Source organism: Chelonoidis abingdonii, chromosome 17, assembly GCF_003597395.2.
Source record: "Chelonoidis abingdonii isolate Lonesome George chromosome 17, CheloAbing_2.0, whole genome shotgun sequence".
Taxonomy (NCBI): domain Eukaryota; kingdom Metazoa; phylum Chordata; order Testudines; family Testudinidae; genus Chelonoidis; species Chelonoidis abingdonii.
Genome location: NC_133785.1, coordinates 39,535,573 through 39,557,793, shown reverse-complemented (window position 1 = coordinate 39,557,793; position 22,221 = coordinate 39,535,573). Strand labels below are relative to the sequence as shown.

At 40.0% G+C, this 22,221-nt stretch overlaps 1 protein-coding gene across 5 annotated transcripts in view; it reads right to left on the bottom strand.

Moving 5' to 3' along the window:
* Positions 1-22,096, bottom strand: part of CFAP20DC (CFAP20 domain containing) — a 219,341-nt gene extending 197,245 nt beyond the window's left edge. For 2 of the 5 annotated variants that reach the window (XM_032781824.2, XM_032781825.2), the window contains exons 1-5: positions 21,675-21,802; positions 13,138-13,225; positions 11,175-11,264; positions 9,013-9,106; positions 6,317-6,389 (exon numbers count right to left, since the gene is read on the bottom strand). In XM_032781824.2, coding sequence (XP_032637715.1) covers positions 6,317-6,389; positions 9,013-9,106; positions 11,175-11,264; positions 13,138-13,158 — 278 coding nt within the window. In that variant the 5' untranslated portion in view covers positions 13,159-13,225; positions 21,675-21,802. Of the gene's footprint in view, positions 1-6,316; positions 6,390-9,012; positions 9,107-11,174; positions 11,265-13,137; positions 13,226-21,674; positions 21,803-21,975 lie in introns of those variants that run through there. The other 3 variants (XM_075073396.1, XM_032781822.2, XM_075073395.1) reach the window with 3 other exon arrangements.
* Positions 22,097-22,221: the final 125 nt, after the last annotated feature.

Here is a 22,221-nt window from a genome sequence, read left to right as displayed (position 1 = left end):
TCACCAAGGCCAGCCAGGAGCACACATCTGCCCAGGCGCCCCCGACATACCTCACTGAGGTCGGCTAAAAGAGCATCCAGGAGACGACGATGACAGCTACAAGTCGTAATGCACCGTCTGCTGCCAAAAGGCAATGAGCTGCTGCTGTGTAGCAATGCAGTCCCACGTCTGGCAGCACCTAGGAGACATATGGTGACGGTGAGCTGAGTGAGCTCCATGCTTGCTGCGGTATGACGCCTGCACGGGTAACCCAGGAAAAAAGGTGAGAAACGATTTATTGCCGTTGCTTTCACGGGAGGGGGGGAGGGGCTGAGGACTTTTACCCAGAACCACCTGCAACAATATTTTTGCCCCATCAAGCATTGGGAGCTCAACCCAGAATTCCAATGGGCAGCAGAGACTGTGGGAACTGTGAGATAGCTACCCACAGCACAATGCTCCGGAAGTCGATGCTAGCCTCGGTACTGTGCTGCACTTCGCCGAGTTAATGCTCTTAATGGTCTTAAGGGTGAACACACACACAATCGACTGTATAAAACTGATTTCTAAAAAATCGACTTCTATAAATTTGACCTAATTTCATAGTTAGACATACCCAAAGACTGTGTACTTAACTGAAGCACTCATTCAGTTGTAAAAGAACTGCAACCACACCTCTGTCAGTCAGTCAAGACCTAATTAAGAATTTACCTTCTGAGACATGGGGGATAGGGATAAACTTCGGAACCCTTTCTAAACCAGTGAGCCTAAAATACTGTACAGCTGCTTCCCAACTAGGAGCAAGTTGTACTTACTCCCCAGTTGTTCATTTTATATATCCTGAGTTCTATAAGCCCCAGTCAGTTCTGTGGTACAAAGCTCAGGAGACCAGGAAAATTAAATTAAATTGTGATCCAATAGTTGGAGGGCTAGACAGGATGTTAGTGGGTCCAAGTTAAGAGCATTTTAGGCTTTCCCAGTCAATGCCTCATATTCTGTTTTCCAAAATCCCAAGCTATGGAATAACAGTCAGTCTCTCTCTCTCCCCCCTGTGATTGCTCAGTATGCAATTTTCAACCAACTTGGAGATATACATCCTATTCTCTTCTAACTTCAGTGATAAATAAAACCTTTGTGAGGACTGTTCACATGCCAAGTTTGAGAGCTGGGCCAAAAAGCGCCGTTAGAATTATTCTTTAAAAGGGAAAAAATGGATTTTTCAGTTTTACTTTAATTCAAAAGTGATTTACAGGAGTTTCCTCAAACTTTCAAAAATATTTATACTGAAGGTACACTATGTATGGACAGTTTCAACCTAAAAAGTGAAGTTTTCAGTAAATTCTGAGTGTTTTAATGGAAGCTATTTCTCAGACTTAAATACAGTGGTCATTAGTTAGCAGACTTTATAACACAAACAAGTAGTGTAATGATAATGGGATACACTGGGCATTTCAGTATAGGTGGAAAAAACGTGCAGCACCTCAGCATAAGTTTAAACATTACCTTGCTAGCCTGGAATAAAGAAAGCAACTCACATGGTCTGTTTCCTGGACTACAAAGAGACTCATCATTTTCTAGCCTCATATGGTTAGTGCCTTCTCTACCATTCTGATTTCCAATACTTTAACATCTAAAAAGGAGAGGATTTATTTTCATCCTACCACCCACATGTTTATATATTTTTTTCTTTCCTTTTCTTTCAAAAAATGCTTCACATTCCATACAGTTTTCTTCTCCAATTTAAAGGACTGGATTTCCTTTGTCTTTGTTACTACTTTCCCATTTACTCTGAAATATTCTAGAGAATTTGTTTTCTTTCCTGTTGGTTGTCTAATCAACTCAGGAAATATTATGACTAATCACCACCACGTAGCGGAGGATCACAATCCATCTAGGGTGGAAAAAGGGAGCCTCCTGTTCTACAATTCCTTTAAAAATTAGAGCATAGCAGAGTGGAATTCAAAATGCCTCACAAGACATTTAGCTAAATGCCACCCCCTCTTCAGTGAAATACTAGTGATTAAAAGCAGTTCAATTTCTCTTGCTTCTACTTTGAATAGAGGGAAGACTATTTTAGAGCTGTGCGTGCTATGCCCATGCTGAGGAAGCAGGTGAATACACTTTGCTCTAATCCTCTGATCCTGTGCTCATTAGAGGGAAATACCTAATCACTGTATAAAAACATATAATTAATAGTGGTCTAAAGGCAATTTCAATTTGTTAAAGTTTCAAACAACAAAATTAAAATTGTATTAATTTTATTAAAAATGCTCATCACAGGCAATGTTTTGTGCAGTGGGCTAAATAATGCAGTGCAAACCAAAAAAGTTTCTTATAATTTGTCCTTTTATTTTTAACCTTGAAAGAGAGAGCAAAGCAAGGCAGAAAGGACTGAAGAACAATTATAAAGAAAGAATAGGCACTATGACGGTAAGGAAACAATTGAAAAAAGACAAAAAGGTATACACAGTAAGGCAAAAACAGGGAGAGAGAGAGAAAATTGAGCTATTAAGCTTGAAATCCTATTTTTACAATATTTGACACACATTCTGGTACTTCCTCTCACAAATACTCCTTACACTGTACCTGTGTTATGGAATTTTTATATATCTTCATTTTCCTGTCCTCTACAAACACTACATTCACATACAATTAAGTGGTCAACTCCCACATTAGGAAAAAAAAAAATCTAACTTTAATGTATTTGCCTCAAGTAATATTCTAGACCAGAGGTTCTAAATGTTGTCAATTTGGACTTCACCTAAACAGAAAGATTGCCTTGTAGAGACCTCTCTTCCAGTCAAGTTTGTGTGAACTACCTCTCTTCTAATTTGGACTTGCATAACATTCTTGTAAACCACAGAAATTGCTCACATGCCACGGTAATACTAGGAAATTATTTATGTATTGTTAACTTTTAATTCAGTTCAGAAGAAGATCTGATCCAGTACTGTAATTCCTATGTTCCTATGCATTTAAAACCACATGTTCAAAAGTGATTACCAATTTTTGGTGCCTCAGTTTTGGGTACCTGACGTAAGACTTCTATAAGGTGACTGATTCTTTTGAAATTGCTGAGCATCCAAAGGGCCTGACATTCAGAGGATGGAGTGCCCTAAATTGGGCACCCAGAAACTGAGGTACCCCAAACCCATAAACATATGAAAATTTTGGCCTTAAGTTCTAAATCATAAAACCAAAGAACTATTACAGTAAATAGGAATAAAAATCTGTAAAATATCTTAGAGCACTAAATTCAATTCTATGCAGCATCTACATTTTTAGCTGTCAATGTGCTGTTGAATTTGGTATAAAATTAACATAATGCATGAACAGTGCATAACAATACACTGTCAATTTTGGGAGGGGGCGGGGCAGTTGCAGGCAGAAGAGAGAACTAGATTTGCATATCTGTAGACTTTGCCACTAAAGCAGACAGAGGAGGTCCTTTGGGATTGTGGGATAGGCACAGGGCTGGCTCTAGCTTTTTTGCCGCCCCAAGCAGTGGAAAAAAAAAAGAAAAGAAAAGAAAAGATAAAGCTGCGATCGACAGCACTTCGGTGGCAGCTCAGCCGCGCCGCTTAATTCTTTGGTGGCGGGTCCTTTGCTCCAAGAGGGACTGAGGGACCTGCCGCCGAATTGCTGCTGAAGACCCCAGACGTGCCGCCTCTTTTCATTGGCTGCCCCAAGCACCTGCTTCCCTTGCTGGTGCCTGGAGCCAGCTCTGGATAGGCATATCAACTGGATGATTTGACCAAAACAATTAATGATTCAGTTAATATTGACAACTACATTATGAGAATTAAATTCCAGCATTAATACCCTGTTGATATGCATGGGACAGTTCAAGTCTCTCAGAGGCAATAATTCAGAGCCAGTAGACAACACTGCATCAGTGTAAACCAGACTCGTATTTGGAAAGTTATCTTTGCAACCCTGAATGTACTTTTTGTTTGTTTGTTGTAAATAAAGGCTTATATTTTGGAGCACAATTCTGAGGTATATGTGGATTCTGCAGCAAATTCTGCAGCTGCAAGTTCTCAGAATACACGAGGGCCTAGCTGCAGGCATGATTCCCTGTTCGGTTCTCAGAGTAGTGCCCTACCCTCCATCATCTCCCCATCACATACTGAAGATCCCAATTGCACAATCTGGTAGGAAGCTGCCTATACATTTTGTTAAGTTTTGAGACAGTAACTCAAATCCACAAGCAGGGGCACTGGGGGATAAGAATTCAAGAATGAAAGACTATTCATATATATTAGTTTTATCTTTACAAAATAGGTCAACACCTGGGGAAAACTTAGAAGCAAGAAACTCTACTGTGGCTTCTCAGGTTAAATATACATTATTGAAGCTGGCTCATGGCTGTAACTCTGGAAACATGGCAGACTGTTAACATTAGTTGAAGCCCCTTTAAATAACAAAATATTGGGGTCAGGGAAGGCAAATACCAAAGGATCTACATTTGCTAAGCTTACAGCAGAAAAAAACAAATATATTCAGTAATATCCTGCTTAGAAATAGCATAAATGCATTTATCGTAGTTGTAAGATAGCATAGCTTCTGAAACAACTTTCAAAGCCCAATCTTGCAGTCCCAAGCAGCAAAACTGCCTCTGACTTCAAATGAAGCCCTACAGGCTTTAGAAAGAGGTTCTGTGCTCAAGATACCATGAAACACCATTGCCATGAGTGGAAATGTAAAAAATGAACTGATAATTCTCAGTCCCTCAGGAATTATTAATAAATTATAGAAAGCCCTCAGTCTTTAAATAACCAATAAATTTAAAAAAATTATGGACGTTAGAATTTTAGAGTTACCTTTTAGGAACTCTGTCTCCAGCTTCTGAAACTATTTGTAGTAGGTGATGGATTCCTTACATCTGCTTTATATTTTTATATTACACATGAACTCTTGTTTATTTCCTTATGATCTTGCACTAAGCTTATGTATCCATTGTCTGGTAACACCTATGTTACTTCTATATATAGTTAATGTGGCAGGTAAAATCCAAATCCCTTTGTTTAAACATTATCGAAGGCCAAAATCACCCAAGACCTATTAGCAAGAGGAAAGCGATAGATGCATAAGGAACGGAGTAGCAGGAACATATGGTTATGGTCAGCATGGGGAAAGCCAAAGGACTTGAAAAGTGTGAGGCCTCATTACAAGCTTTTTACTGGCTGCAGTGCCCTCTTAAAAGAGTAAATGAAATTTCATAGAAATGTTGTATTTTTCTGTTTGGTAAAATGTTTTTCCTGTGTTGTAGACAATGGTTTGTTTGTGCACCAGCATCTTTCATAACATCAGCATAGCTCTGGCAATAGCATTAGTCTGATATTACAGCTCATGTCCTGCTACAAATCAAGCCTATGTTACAAAGATTCATTTTTGTCTTAGTCCTGGTCCTACAAAACATTTGGTTTATTTTAGTTCTTGACAACAGGCTGGCGGACAAAAATAAAGACATTTAGGATTTTCAGGACATTATCCACTAAATACAACATGTCATATTTAGCCTTGGATGTAAGCAGGCATAATATCCATTTAAATCAGGAATCTGATCTCTCAATCAATGGATTAGCAAGAGAGCTACACTATGAGTTGAGAGAAGCAACATTAAGAGAAACTCATTTTTTTTCCCTTCACCATTTGCTAGGCAAATAATCAATTTACTGACAAGAAAATGAACAATCAATCACTCTGTTTTTGGCTTGAGGCAGAATCTTTTTACTTCAATGAATCTGTAAATTTCACCATCTAGCTGCACTACCAACAATTCAACAGGCAAAGCTGGAAGGCTTTAAGCATAATCCAAAAGAACCAATATGCTACATTAGAAATGTACTGATCTTACTAAATGGACAGCTAAACAAAGTCAATGACCTTCACTCTTTTCTCCTTTAGGTACAAAAATAATTACTCTGACTGGGTTCTCTCAAATGTTCTTACACTAAACAGTGTTTATTTTTTTCCTTGCCAAAGGAGAAATATTTAATACACACCACTTTTGATTCTCTTCTGCAGTTTAAGTGGAATTTCAAGCACTCATCTTTTCCACCTAGCTGTATCTAGTTTAGTCTGCATATTGTCACAATAATAATTATTTTAAGTTTTGTTAAATAGAATTTACTTTCTATTCTCAGGAAAAGGTCAGAAAATAGAGGTGTCTGACAAATAATGATTAAATTAGCTTAATTACTTCATGTTGATATCATAAATCACCGCTCTTTGACATGAAATCTGCCACACATAATTAATGCTGTTGGTATTGGTTCACCTGATCGAGTGTCTACTACACATAAAATATGCTATGAAGTTCTGCATCTCTTACAGCAATTCAGTAGAGAAGTCTTGTCCCAAAGGCACATAAATCTGAAGTACCAGAAACCGCTGGATCAGTCCAACTAGAAACAGAGACAAAGAAATATATAGCTATGGATACACACACAAAGCAAACTCCACCATTTAGCATTTCAATGATGTATAGCTATACTGCTGCAGTACCATTTCCCAAGGTTCACACAACATTCGAAAACAGAAAAGAACTGAAGAAAACCAAATCAAACTGTAATAAAAATGTTCCTTTTAAAATGTCCCATTTGTGGTTTTGGGAGAATTCTTATGAAAATAAAAGCAATGTAATTTTTTTTTATTTACAGTTCTTCACTGTGTTCAGAGAGCATGTAAACAGCATATCCCATAAAGACACATAAAAGTTCACATCAAGATTATAAAAGCATGTGGCAATTATTCACTACTTAATAAAAACAATAAATCACAAATGCAATCCTAATTACGACAACTGAGACCATACTTACACAATGGGGGACTCTATCCTAGGAAGCAATGACTCTGAAAAGATTTGGAAATTGGGGTGGATAGTCAGCTGAACATGAGCTCCCAAAAGAGCTAAAGTGGTTGTGGGTTGTGTAAATTGGGGAATCCTGAGCAGGCGTAGAGCAGTTATTTTACATCTATATTTGGCTTTGGTTTGACTGCTGCTGGAATACTGCATCCAGTTCTGGTGTCTACAGTTCAAGAAGAATATTGATAAATTGGAGAGGGTTCAGAGAAGAGCCATGAAAATTATTAAAGGATTAGAAGACATGCTTTATAGTGATAGACTCAAGGAGCTTAATTTATTTAGCTTAAAAAAGAAGGTTAAGGGGAGACTTGATTACAATCTATAAGTATCTACATTGGGAACAAATATTTAATAATGGGTTCTTCAATTGAGCAGAGAAACGTATAACAAGAACCAATGGCTGGAAGTTGAAGCTAAACAAATTCAGATTACAAATAAGGCAAAAAGATTAGTGATGAGAGTAATTAACCATTGGAACGATTTCCGAAGGGTTGTCATGGATTCTTCATCACTGGTTATTCTTAAATCAATATTGCATGTTTTTCTACAAGCTCTGCTCCAGGAATTATTCTGGGGCAATTCTGTGGCCTGTGCTATTCAGGAGGTCAGACTAGATGATAACAATGTTCCCTTCTGGCCTTAGAATCTCTGAGGCTTTGATGAGGCAGATCTAGTTCTGAAGTTTAAAATAGTAGAAATATAGCTTAATTGGGGAGCAAACAAGAAAAACTTTTAAAGGTACTTTCCTATTCAGGAAAAGCCACACACTTGCAGGGTATACAAGTATCAATGAGTTGAAATTTGTAGTTTCCTCTTATTAGTTCCATTAGTGAAGGAGAGAGTTGGCCTTTTATTGAGTTGGCAGCAGCAGCGGCTCCGGGCCCCAGCACTTCAAGTGTGTGCCTGGGGTGGCAAGCCGCGGGGGGCACCCTGCCGGTTCCTGCGAATGTGTCAGTCAGGCTGCCTTCGGCGGCTTGCCTGTGGGAGGTCTACCAGTCCCGCAGATTTGGCGGCAATTTGGCGACGGGTACGCCGAAGCCACGGGACCGGTGGACCTCCTGCAGGCAAGCTGCCGAAGGCTGTCTGACTGCTGTGCTTGGGGCGGCAAAAAAGCTAGAGCCACCCCTGGTGGGCAGGCATTTTAAGATCCTAAAACAGTATTATTCCAAGAGCAACATGGATCTCAAGATACCTTCAGAAGCCAAGATCATACGTGCAAAAGCTCACGGTCTCTGAACAGCTGCCTGGGCTACTCCCTCATCCACAATATAGCTCCTGTAGGAGTTCTGTTCCCATTGACCACACACCCTGAGTCTACAAAAAGAGAAATCCCACACCTGTGGAAGGGGAAGCAGACATGGAACTTAAGATAACAGTTCTTCTAGCACTCGTTGTTTAGTTTAGCAGATTTCAAAACAGGTACAGTATATATGATTTAGGGCCATATTCTCAGGAAGTATAAATTAGAGTGTCTTTCCATTGAGTTTAATGGAGCAATGCTGATTTAAACAAGATGATGAGTTATCTCTTGAAATGTTAAGAGAGATATTTAACTGTAATACTGCTTGTTAAGTCCCTTGAACTAGTGGGGGGGAGGCAATCACATGAAAAATATTCAAGTGAGAAATTCTGCAAAACTGAAGTTTTAATCTGTTGAATAACTTCTCACTCCTTGTTATTTCTACTCTAACTTAAAAAAAGTTGTGGACCTAAACAACTGTTTGTAAAAAGTAATCAGAAACGATCAGACTATATAACACATTTTATCAATCAATTAAGCCTCACATCTCTATAAAGTGGGTAAATATCACCATTTTATAGAATAAAATGGAAGAGGAATTAAGAGCCCCATTCAATACCTGCTGACAGACTTTTATTGATAACAATATCTACAGGAGCAGAACCTAAGTTGTGTTTTTTGCCCAAGGTCAAATCTATTAGCTAAGAATCTGCCCCAACGTGTTTAGTTGCATATCCCATTTCTAAACATCTACTTATTGGTAACAGCTGTCTTGCTGAAAAGCGACCTTTCAGTCTGCTGACAGAGGAGCTGCCCAAAGGAAGAGACAATATCGCAACTAGCTAGATCCTGCAGTAATACTGGATTAGTACAGAACAACAATCTGAACAACATCTTATATTTGTAATGCCTCAATACTTACGAGTTTGTCTAGTTTCCTTTGGTAGCTGAATCTTGTTTGTTTGACTGCTTCCTTCAAGAACAAAAACAAAGCCTTTTACTTCTTTATCAAATTCCTACAAAAAGGAACAGTGAAAAAAATAAACCTTTTATCAGTCTCTTAATCAAGACTTAACCAAATTTGCAGATGACATAAAGCTGGGGGGAGGGGAGAAGAGTTGCAAACACTTTGGAGGATAGAGCTAAAATTCAAAGAATCTTGACAAATTGGAGAATGGGTTATAGACAACAAAATGAAATTCAACAAAGAAAGACAAATGTAAGGTGCTACACTTGGGGGAGGAGGAGGGAGAAACCAAATGCACAAATGAAGAATGGGGGATAGCTGGCTTGACTATAGAACTGCTGAGGAGGATCTGGGAGTTGTTGTAGATCACAGCGTCAACATAAGTAAAAAATGCAATGGCATTGCAAAATAAATAAATAAATAAATAAAAACGCAAATGCAATTTTAGGTTGCATTAACAGAGGCACAGTATGAAAATCACGTGAGTTGATAGTACCACTCTACTCAGCACTGGTTAGGCCTCAGCTGGAGTACTGTGTCCCATTTTGGTCATCAGGGTATAGAAAGGATGTAACAAAACAGAGAAGGATCTAGAGACGAGCGACAAAGGTTATCAAAGGGATGGAATGGAAGCCATGTGGGCAAAGGCTGAAGGAACTGGGTATGTTTAGCTGGGAAAAGAAGAGATTGAGGGTGGGGGGGCAGTTTTCAAATACTTGAGAGGATGCCGTAAAAAAAGACGGAGAAAAGTTATTCTCTCTTCCCACTGATAGGGAAAAACCTGACCCTGCCCAAAGGCCTCAGGCTGCTTGCTAAGGAAGGCCCAAAAGCCTCTAGACCTAACAAATTTTTTTTCGTTCCGTTAAACTTGTTTTGTCTACACAATGATGGGCACTGGGGTATGGTATGGTATGAGGAAACCAGAAAAAGGGGAATCAGGAACAGGACAACATGGGGGGGGGGGGGAGAACCATAAGTGCCAGCTTAGCATGTTAGCTAAAATATGGAAATCGCTTTTGCAATATGTAATTGCAATTAGGAGGTTTATAGAATAGTCAGCATGATTGCAAAAGAACAATAACAGGAAATACTCCAAATTGGACTAACAGTAAAATAACCTGCTGATTTGCACTATTAAATTACCAGATAAGGCAAATAACTTGTGTAACCAACATGACGTTTTGTGGTTTTAACCTTTATAAGCTTGGTGAAATTTGTAAAGGGCAGAGCGGCCTACCTCTTGCGTGAGGTTACGCTGTCTCTCCCTGTATGCATACTTGTATTGATCAATAAAGAAGCCTCAGGCTGTCTGATCTAAATTCTACCGTGTGGTCGATTTTCCACAACACCACAAAGTGCAGACAAGAGGCAATGGGGTCAAACTACAGCACAGCAGATTTAGACTAAACCTCAGGAAAAAGTTTCTAACTGTAAGAACGGTAGGACAATGGAAGGGACTGCCTAGGGAGGTCATGGAAGCTCCTTCACTGAAGGCTTTCAAAAAGAGGCTGGATAGCCATCTGGATGGTTTAGACATAAACCCTGAATCTTGGCAAAGATTAGACTGAATGAATGAATGAATTAGGCTGAACCTCCTAACTCTATGGCTCTATTATTCTAAAACTGCAAAAAAAACACACACACACACACACCAAACTTATAGCCAAAGTGTAAGGCTACTTTGATCGTTCTTAAGACTGTCAAAAGGGGTGTAGCAACAAGAATTTTATAACAGTGCAAAGATGTTAGTAATAATATTCTCAGCAAATTTCTGGCTTTTTGTAATATATTTTATAAATATAATATGTTGACAGATATGTGATTCATGATCCATTGGCCCAGACTTGACCCAATGGTTATTAGAATAGCAAAACTATATTAAGCTTTGTTCCACTAGAAATATTTAAGCTATAAAACTACAGCTGTGACCAATCCAGTTTGCAAGCAGGCATAAAGTGCTAATTTAAGTGGTCATTTATTCTGTCATGGTGACAGAACTGCAAGTGACAACTTTTCCATAGTCAGGTCAAAGCCTTCACTACCTTCTAATTTTAAGCTTCATGTACTTTTTTCCACGGTTTATACTTCAGGTCTTATAAGTCCCCCATAAAACTTACTTTCCAAATTGCTGATGGACTGCCAAAGATCTTCCATTTTGCTCCTGGATTCTTGCCTTGAGCACTGAATATTTCAACAAATGGGCCACCCTGTGATAAAATTGTTTAAGGATACGTCACTCTAGCCAGGTGTTGAGCACAGTATCATCGAGCACAGTTTGCTAAATCTGAGTATGTCAGAGCAAACCCTCATGAAACGATGGTTGACCCTGGTTAATATAAATATTATTGACCACAGTCAACTGCCAACATTTTTTTTTTTTTTTAAAAAAAACACAATTAACAAATGGCACTCTTGACTTTATAGTCTGATTTTACTGCAGCATCAGAGTCCATGCTTACTTAGAACACGATTTTCTTTGGTAAAGGAAACAGGATATGTTTTTACCATTGTCCTTTCTTTATGGGCAAGCAAAAAAACCAAACAAAAAACAAAATAAGGCACCAAACGCTTAAGCACGGCATGTAAAAATATTAAAAACATGTAAGAGGTGAATGGATATTTTCTTCATGTTTTACTTCTGCAACTCACTCTAAAAGAATTTTCTGAATAATGCTCAGCTAAATGATTAAACAGAAGAGTATCTATTAGTTTCTAGTAAAGAGATGTAGCCAATGCAGTGGATTTTTTATTTTTCAATATCTCATCCATCATGAATCATAACAGAACTTTACTGATGGTTTTTGAGATGCCACCTTTGCACTTTAACTGAGTTTAGTAATTATGGGCTCGTTTCAGAGATTCCAAGGCCACAAAGACCATTGTGATCATTTACTCTGATCTCCTGCATGATAGGTGATAGACCTGCCCCTCAAAACTCCTAGAGCGTATATTTTAGAAAAACATCCAGTCTTGATTTAAAAACTGTCAATGATGGAGAATCTACCACGACCCCTGGGAAATTGTTCCAATGATTAATGACCCTCATTGTTAAAAATGTACATCTTATTTCCAGGCTCAATGTGTCTAGCTTGAGCTTCCAGCGACTGGATAGTTTTACACCTTTCTCTGCAAGACTGAAGAGCCCATTATCAATTATTTGCTCTCCATATAGATACTTACAGACTGTAATCAAGTCACCTTTCTCTCTATTAAACTAAATAGATTTAAGAAGCTCAATCTATCACTATAAGGCAGGTTTTCTAATCCTTTCATCATTCTCATGACTTCTCTGAATCCTCTCCAATTTATCAACATCCTTGAATTGTGGAAACCAGAACTGGACAAAGTATTCCAGCAGCTATTGCACCAGTGCCAAATACAGAGGCAAAACAACCCCCTACTCAAGATTCCCATGTTGATGCATCCCAGGACTGCATTAGTTCTTTTGGCCACAGCGTCACATTGGGAGCTCATGTTTATGTGATTAAGCACCTCACCCCCAATTGTTTTCAGTCACTGCTTCCAATGATAGAGTTCCCCATTCTGTACGTATGGCCTACACTCTTTGTTCCTAGATGTACATATTTACATTTAGTATAATACAATACATAGCTTATGCTTGCACCTAGTTTACCAAGCGATCCAGACTGCTTTGTATCACTGACCTGATCTCTTCATTATTTACTATTCCCCCAGTTTTTGTGTCCTCTGCAAAACTTATCAGCTTTTAATTGACTAGCCCCACTAACTACAGTTACGAAAATCAGAGAAGGTGCAAAATGGCATTATATGAAAACACCAGTAAAATTCTTAGAATTCATGATGGAGGAAACAGGGAACAAACAAAACCCACTGTATTAGTAACTTGAAGTCAATAGAACTAGTCACATATGGAAGGACTGAAGGATCAAGATCTCAGACAAGTATTAAATTTTTGAAAAAACAAACGTGGGTGTGTTTTGTATCCGATATTATTTGCAAATTAATTATTATTCCTATATTTGCAAATAAGGTTTAGCAAATATAGACTTTGGAAGACATACATAAAAGGAAGTAAAAAAATAGCAATTTCTGCTTTACCTGATACTCATTTCTGAACATTCTTGCAGATATTTCACAGTTTGAAAACAATGTCACCACCCCAGTAAGTCAAGACTTACAGATATTGCTGTAAATACAGAGATTTTACTGTTAGACATTATTCCACCAAAAAAGTTTCCCTATATTCAAGTAGAAATCCATGTTTTAAAAGTCAATTAGAACATTTCTAAAATACTGTTCATTACAGCAAACTTGTAACTCTTCAGCATGAAAAAGTTACCACAAAAGGAATGAAAATTAGAAAAATGATTTATACCGTTGGTGTCTCTTGAGCAATGTTTCTTTACATAACCACCATTCAGCCTGACCTTCCAGATATACCAGCTAAAATGGCCACTCTATCCCTAGCCTTTATTTTTAAGGAAGAGCCACTTTAAGAAAGGTTTGCTGAGTAAATATATATCTTCAACATGTATTGTTTATTTCTCACTGCTACCAAGTGTTCAGTGGAAAAGATAAAAAACCATTAAACAAGAGCCTTGCCTTTAATACAGAAAAACAGAAATTTACGGACTACATATAACAGAAACCTCATTTTCAACCAGAGATGTGAGGCAGAGACTTATTCCACAAGTTACTTTTTAAAAAATTTCATCACTCTACATTCAGGATGGCTAGTGTAAGTATCAAACCAAATATATGGCAGAGGTGCCTACCTAGGTGCATGCTGAAGCAAATGAGAACTAAGGATGCATTGCACCTTGGGAGAATGAGGACTATGGTGAATTAAGGGTTTGAGTCCACAAATACCCAAGCACCTCCCAATAGGTGCTGAGTGCCCACTGCTCCCACTGACTTCAGTGGGAACTGAGAGTATCCTGCACTTCTCAAAAGATGCTCAGCACCTACAGGGTTAAGCCCTAAATGCTAATCTAGAACCCAATCCCAGGAGGTAGCACGTGCCCTCACTCTGGGAGTTGAGAGTACTCACCAACTCACAGGGGGCACTGTTGCAGGATTATGCCTACAATGTATATCTTTTTGGCAATGTCCATTCGTGCTTAAATGTAGGGAAGGAGAATTAAGATGACCTTGGACATGGTGATATTTCCTTAGATCCTGAAACTGTTCTGCTACTGGATCAAAATAACATGCCTACCAGCAAACTCAAAGAGGCCATCCTTGTCTGAGACGTTTAAGGATGATTATGAAAAGAATTAGGGATCTTGGATGGACCTACCTCTCCCTCTCCTTCCCCCTCCACACAGAAACCAGGCTCTTTCTCTGCCCCCTTCCTCCAGTCTTTTCACTATCTATGGACAAGGAGTGGAGGGACTTGGCTCACCCCTCATTTCATCGGCGACCCCCGCTCCCACCTCTGAACAAGGAGAAGGGAAGGCTTGGTCCCAGGAATGCTGCCCTCTTATGCCAAATATTGCCTTTAATTTCCTTGGCCAGTTCCAGGTCTGACCTCCTTCCCAAGATGATGATCCTCCTCTTCTTCCTCGTTTGTTGTGTTCCTTCTCCTCCTTCATCACTGCCTCCTCCTGCCCCTCCATGTTCTCCTCTCCCCCAGAATGTGCAATGAAGATCTGACAGGCAGCAACCTACAGGCTGTGTGGACACTGATGGACTATGTTAACATACTCTAGGTACTTAGAGCATGCCAGCAGGTCCACACGGGACACAGTGCAATGTGCAGCCTGTGGCTTGGGAGGTGAATCCAGCAGCACTCCAACTCATTTAAAATTGCTGTAGCTTACCTCCTATCAGACCCTCATTGCAGTCTGTGCCTGTGCCATAGAGGTGATAGAAGATAAGGCCCCACTGGCTGTGGCACTCTTTGCTGTGTTTGCCAGACACAAATGGTGGCGAGTGGCACACATTTTTACATACTCTTTTTGCGTGCACACATTTGCAAAAATTAGCAGAATAAACCTGAATTAGTAATTTGATAATTACATGTAAAAATCAGAATTGCAGAAAACTAGGGAGGGTTAATATCTCTCCAAATCACATGTACAATTTATCTTAAGAACTAGCTTAGCCAAAATACTGATCTTTCAGAACTGAAAAGCACTTAAAAGCTTTAAATGTTATACAATGGTACATAACTCTGGGTGAACTAGTAAAAGGATGCCCTGATCTTTCATACACATATGCATGCGTTGTTCAATGGGTAAAGTTACTCACATACATGTTTGCAGAATCAGGACCTTAGAGAGCTAACTGATTAATATTTTAATTGTATTAATTCAATATGGTCTACTAGTATTTTGACGCATAGCTTGTATTATAGCGTAAACCACACTATTTGTTACAACCAAGTTATTTGTCAGTAAAATAAACTGAAACAGATAGTGTAACTGGTATAATTACTTAATATAGTTATTAATGTGCCTTTCTTAAGTAACAATTGACAACCATGAATTAGTCATTTTACAAGTTTGAAAGTAATATACTATTTCTTTGTTCTATAAATAAAGCAGTCTGGGAGTACATTAACGATTTCTGGAAAATGTTATTGCTCTAATTTTTATTTTCCTCTATTAAGATCTCATCTTTGTTATTATTCAGGGATTTTAAACCAGAAGAATGTTCAATATTCCACAAATAATTCCTTAGCCAAGAATACAGTACTTTGAAGCAAATCTTACAGTGACCAATGTGCTGATCCACTGAACCACAATTCACATGGAAAGCAGGTGGTGGGTGAAAGGACGATAGCACAGGTTATGTCCTCTTACAGGAAGTATTTATAATGTACTTAGTATTGTGACCCAGATTGCAGGTACCCTGTCAGTCTGGGGTGAGGATTCCACCACCCAAGGGTTTGAGTTGCTGCGGTTTGTTTGTTTTTGTCAGAGCAAAGCCCTTTTACACAGGCTTGCAGCTTCAAAAGATCAGGGCCAGATCTGCCAAGTGTCATTTGGTACTTCTGTTCTGACTTACAGCATTTCAGGGAAAATATCATACATAGATATGTATGGCATAGCGCCCCTAACAAAAAAAGATTGTTGTCGGGGGAAGTTGCACTAGACTGCAAATCCAAATACCAGGAGTTCTTGTCTCATTTCTTCCACAGAGTGCTGTTAATATTTTTGCTGTTCACCGCCCTTATTGATGAACCATGGTCTTATGCACCTTGGAACCAAACTCTGGTCTATAATATAAGGGACCCAAATTTCATCCCCTTTGCCATTCTACTTTTCAGAACAAACATGTCAAAGCTAGTTAGCAATGCAGTTGGCTATACCCTCTGCAAGCACAGCTGTAACCAGCAGACCACACTTTGCTCTCCAAGCAAGGATCAGAACCTAGGTATCATTATACTTAGTACTTCACTACTGTCTCACAAACAGAGGTGTAACACACAGACAAAGTGTCCCCCTCTAGGGACTGATCCACATAGAGGCTAACAGCCTACTTCTGCTACCAGTTAATTTTTTAACAGTGGCTCAAGTGGAAGAGATCTGTGTCATAGATCTAAAGTCCTAGTTCAAACTCTGCTGAGGACTTGTGCAGAGAAATACAGTATGTGATTATTATGAATTTAACTTTAAAAAAAAAACAACTAGATAAATTCATAGAGGATAGGTCAATCAGTGGCTATTAGCGAGGATGGGCACGAAGGTGTCCCTAGCCTCTGTTTGCCAGAAGCTTGGAATGGATGACAGGGGATGGATCATTTGATGATTGCCTGTTCATTCCCACTGGGGCACCTGGCATTGGCCACTGTTGGAAGACAGGATACTGGGTTAGATGGACCTTTGGTCTGACCCAGTATGGCTGTTCTTATATAATTAAAGATTGTATCATGATGCAGATACACAAGGGGCAGAATAAAGATTGCCTAGATAACCCTAATTCTGATGCTTGTCTTTGGAAATTTGATGTTCCTTAATTTCTTTTAAGTCAGCACTTACTAGGTCCCCGGAATACCCATTTTTAATGAACTAAAGAATCTTTCACCTGCAAGCCTTTAAATCCAGTTTAGTGCTCTGTTGGGCTTGAGAGTTATTTCCATCTAATGGCTATTTGGTGGCTACTCTACAAGGTGAGTTTGGTGGGTCTCATTTCCAGCTCCTACATCATAAACTCACCACCGCACATTCCACTAATTGGCAGACTCAGCTGAGGCTGAGAACTGCAAAGGCCATGGAGATGAGGCTACCCCAATTGGACCTTCAGGAAGTTTCCCCCGTATCCAGGTTAAGGCAAGGTGGAAGCTTGCTGTGTAGAGAAACAGAAGATTTCATTAGCTAGGGATGAAACTAATGCCTTTCACCGGTACTAAATTTTTAAAGCTGAAATTTAGTGATATGCAAATTAGTTCATTACATAATTTGCATAACATCACATGGAGCTGCCAAAAAAACCTAACAACTATGCTGGTCCTAATTAATAAAAGGAGTCTTTTCACTTACTTCAGTGGAAGTTGGATCAAGCCCAAAAGAGGGTAAGCAAACTTGAGTCTGGCCAAACTACATAAACTCACTCATGTTCACACAGCAATAATAAAGCTGTGTGAGATATCAATGAAATATAAATAGACAGCAGAACACAATGCAATACATTTTTTTTTATATATTGCCTACTTATAACCTTTTGAGAGCTTGCATTAACTTAATAGAAAAGACTACAATTATTTTATTTTCTGCATGAGGATTGGTAGTTATTGGAGATACTAAACATTAAATGAATGACAATTTTTTATAGCATACCTAGTATTATCATAGTAAGTGGCACATCTGTGAGGCACTAAATGTCATTAGTCTGGAATATCCTGGGACCAACATAGCTACAACTACACTGCAAACACTAGCGGAACATAAGACTTTCCCAGATTGGTTTCCATACTATGGTCCTATATTGGGCACGAAATTCATGCATTGCAAGGATTGAAACACAACACTTAATGGGACTGAGTTATCATAATATAAGCTTTAAGCAAAACATTCTAAGAAAATTGAGATTTGCACCCTCTTTTGTCCCCACACCTCTCAAAAAAAAAAATCTTAATTTTTGGACCGACAAAAATGCTTAAAATCCAGATAGACTAGAGTTCTGTTTTTTGGAAAAATTACAATATCCTGACATTTAAAGCCCTCCAGTTTTTAAACATTTTTTCAAACAAATAGATATAACATCTTTATAGGATGCTGTAAAAAAGAAGTGTTCTCTCATTTTTCAGCCAGAGATCAAAATTCTCATTTTATTGCCCTACAGGATGTACTTTTAGTATAGTGCACCTGCCCAACTTGGGATACAGAACCTGCAGCATCAAAGTCAATGATAGACTATCAGGAATGCAGTTTATCTAATCAGGTCACACTGTAAAACATATTCATTTTCATACACATAAATCCTATTACTACTTATTTTACAGTGCTCCTCATCTGTGCACTGACTTTTTTTTTAAATCATTAGCTTCACAATACTTTCCACAGTGTAAAACAAAATACAGTAGACTCATTTATCTGAATAGCATGGGAGACATGGATAATTGATCGTGCAGGAGCCATAGAACAGTGGGTAGCCTCTCCCAGAGCCAGGGGCTTGTTGTCGTCATCCTCCTCCTCGCAGCCCAAGAGTCTCTGCTTTGCCCTATTGGGACCATAGACTCTCCCACCTGCACCTTGTGACCGCAGGGATCAGGTCTCACCGTCCCTATGGCAGTGAAGCGAGTCCTCTGAAACTCTGCTGTCATGGCCCAACTCATTCACTCCAATGTAATAGTATATACCCTAGGGTATCTCATTACCTTCATCCATCGCCTCCATTTTAGACCCAAATATATATCCATTCAGCACCGATGCCATTTCCCCTACTATTAACTCTTTACATTAGAACTTTTGCTACAAAACCTTAGTTATATGATCTATCACCATTTATGTGCAAGAAATTAATTCCGTATCTCATTGGTAAGGCTGCAAGTCTGTCATGGATTCCACTGTGACTTCTGCAACAGGGGTTTGGGTGTGTGGGAGGGACTTCAGGGCTAGGAGCAAGGGTTTGGGGGGGTGTGTGTGGGTGGTACTTACCTGGGGTGGGAGCCCCCCCTGCAGCTCCTAGACGGCGGAGGATGGGAGGGAGCCGTCTTGACGCCATGTGCTGCCCGCGCCCGCACTCCTGCAGCTCCCATTAGCTGCAGTTCCTGGCCAATGGGAGCTGCAGCAGCCTGTGTTTGTGGCGGGAGCAGCGGAGAAGCCCTTGCCTCTGCCGCCTAGGAGCTGCAGGGACTTACAGCCTGGTAGGTAGCCCCTGCCAGACCCATTAACCCTCTCCCTCTGTACCAGAGGGGATCCTGGGTCACCTCCCCCAGCACCCGCGGCGCCCCTGAGGACCCCCACCCCAGTTTTAGTCACAGCAGGTATTTTTAGTAAAAGTCATAGACTGGTCACGGGCCCATGAATTCTTGTCTAAGCCCGTGACGACGTGTCCATGACTTTTACTAAAACACCCATGACTAAAATGCTACCTTACTCTTTGGCTCTCCTCAACTATTTTTCTTGTGTAATTCCAAGTTTTTGTTCCACAACTGAGTCTTGACAAGATAACTGGAAGAAGGATAAGTTTACACGTAGAGTAAAAGGTAAACTTTATTTTGCTTTTTCCACAGATAAACAGGATTTAAAAAACTATACTTGTTTCGCATTAGCTTATGCCACAATCCTGTAAACACATACGTACATGTGTAATGTGACTCATATGAGCAGTCCCCTTGACTACCATGGGGTATTCACAGGAGTAAAGTTATGTGCATGTGTTTGGAAGATTGGGGTTCTAGAATTTAGTCAATAGTATTTGTTGAAATTATGCTACAAAGTGAATTTGTAGCAAGTACTTTTGACAGGGAAAGAAGACTCAAGTATAAGATTGTTAATACATATAACTCAGCATTACAGTCCTAAAGCTACTGCTGATTTATGATAGGCTGGAACACAACAGAGAAAGCAGTTAATCATAGATGAAAGGTTTTAGCATCTTCTAGACAAATGAAGTCTACATACAGAATATTTAAAACTAGGTCCATCACATTGCTATATATTTTCTCAAAATACAAATTAACATAACAGATGTATATTACTATCCCTTTTTATCCATACCAAGACTATCTCTGTTTCAATATAAAAACAAAGTAAAAACAATTGTCTTTACAGAAAACTGCAGGATATAACAATGAAACATCTGTTTATTTTTAAGTTAAAGCTATGAATAATTGTTTGCAATACGTTACGTATGAGCTCAAACACCAATACCAGTAAATAAATAAGTCTCTTTTTCTACAAAGTATTCAAGCTTTCAGATGAGTGCTACTGTACTTTTCAGCAAATGAAACATTTTAATGAACATGTCATCCATACTGTGTAAATCTACAGTAAGGCCAGGTCTACACGAAGCGCGAAAATCGATTTTAGATACGCAATTTCAGCTACGAGAATAGCGTAGCTGAAATCGATTATCTAAAATCGATGTACTCACCCGTCTTCACCGTGCGGGAAGCGTAGGAAATCGATTATCTAAAATCGGATTTACCTCACCCCCGTCTTCACCGTGCGGTGGGCGATCGATGTGCGCGGCTCGCCATGTCGATTCCGGAACTCCCCTGTTGGTTTTGGCGGAAGTTCCAGAATCGACTGTAAGCGCGCTCAGGGATCGATATATCGCATCTAGATGAGACGCGATATATCGAGATCCCCGAGCAATCGATTGTAACGCGCCGATATGGCGCGTCGTATAGACGCGGCCTAAGTTTCACCAATTACATTTATAGCATTGAAGATTCCTACTAAACCTGGACTCATCATTAACACTAGGATAAAGCACCAAAGACTAGACTGCAGAGAACAATCCTGGCACAAGCAATAGGATACTGTAGGTTGAGTTGTCACTCCCATCACTGATATGATTTCTGGAATCATATAAATCCTGCATTCCATAAGCATGGAGCTAGAAACTGAAAACATCCACACACCACTCCTTATCTGTTTTCAGCATTGTACAGTGCAATACTGAATTAGAGAGGAGCCCAAACCAAAATCCAGAGCTGAACACCAATCTAGGGGGACAGTTTTGGATCCTCATCCAAATATTATGGCTCAAGTTTATCTCATGTACATACTGTACTTATGCATTTCAGTAACAGTTCTTTGGGGTGGGACTGTTACCCCATATTCTAATTTGTATGTGTTATTCACTAACACTTACTAGATAGCTATATTTTATATTTACACCCCACTTCTCATAAAGGAATAGGCATTTTAGACCACTTCACCACACATTTCAACAGAATGCTGTATCTCAAAACATCGATAACATTTTAAGGGACCACCATTACACTTAATTGCAACAGGCTGTCACCCTATAAAATATCCCCTTGTAATGGCAGAGCACATACACTTCCATGTCAATACTGAAGAACAGCTGAACTACCTGTCTCACCACCACCTGGCCTCAGGGTTAATATCCACACCACCACTGCTTATGTGGGGAAATATAAGGGGTCTGGGAGGCGCTTACCTGTGGGGACCATTGGGGGGGTGGGGCAAGGAGACCAACAAGTAAGATCTCACCTGCAGGAGAGTTTCACCTTGGGGAGTGCGTGAGCATCTCACCTGGGGTACTGTATCTGGGTGGGGAAGCATCTCGCCTGAGTCTCTCACCTGGGGAGCATATGAAGGAATGCGGGGGTTTCACATGGAGGAGTGCAAGAGAGAAGCTGGGAAGAATATCTCCCCCAAGGGAGTGAGTGATGAGGTGGAGGGTTCTCACCTGGGGGAGCGGGGGGGACCATACACCGCACCTTTGGGGGGTCGGGGGGTCTCACGGGGAGCGGGGGGGCCATACACCGCACCTGCGGGGGAGGGGTCTCACCTGGAAGAGTTGGCGGGCGGCACCTCACCTGGGGGACTCACAGTGGAACCTACGGCCACAGCAGAGGTTACGCGCTGCGCCTGACAGAAGCCCGATCTCCGCGCGGCAACGGGCGGTGGGCGGAGCTTGGTGCCACTCGTGCGCCACACCTTACCCGCCCGCCCGTTTAAAATGGCGACGTGCGAGGACGCGTGACTGAGGGGTGATCGTCGAGTTATCGCTAGGTCCCAGCGCCATCCCCCGACG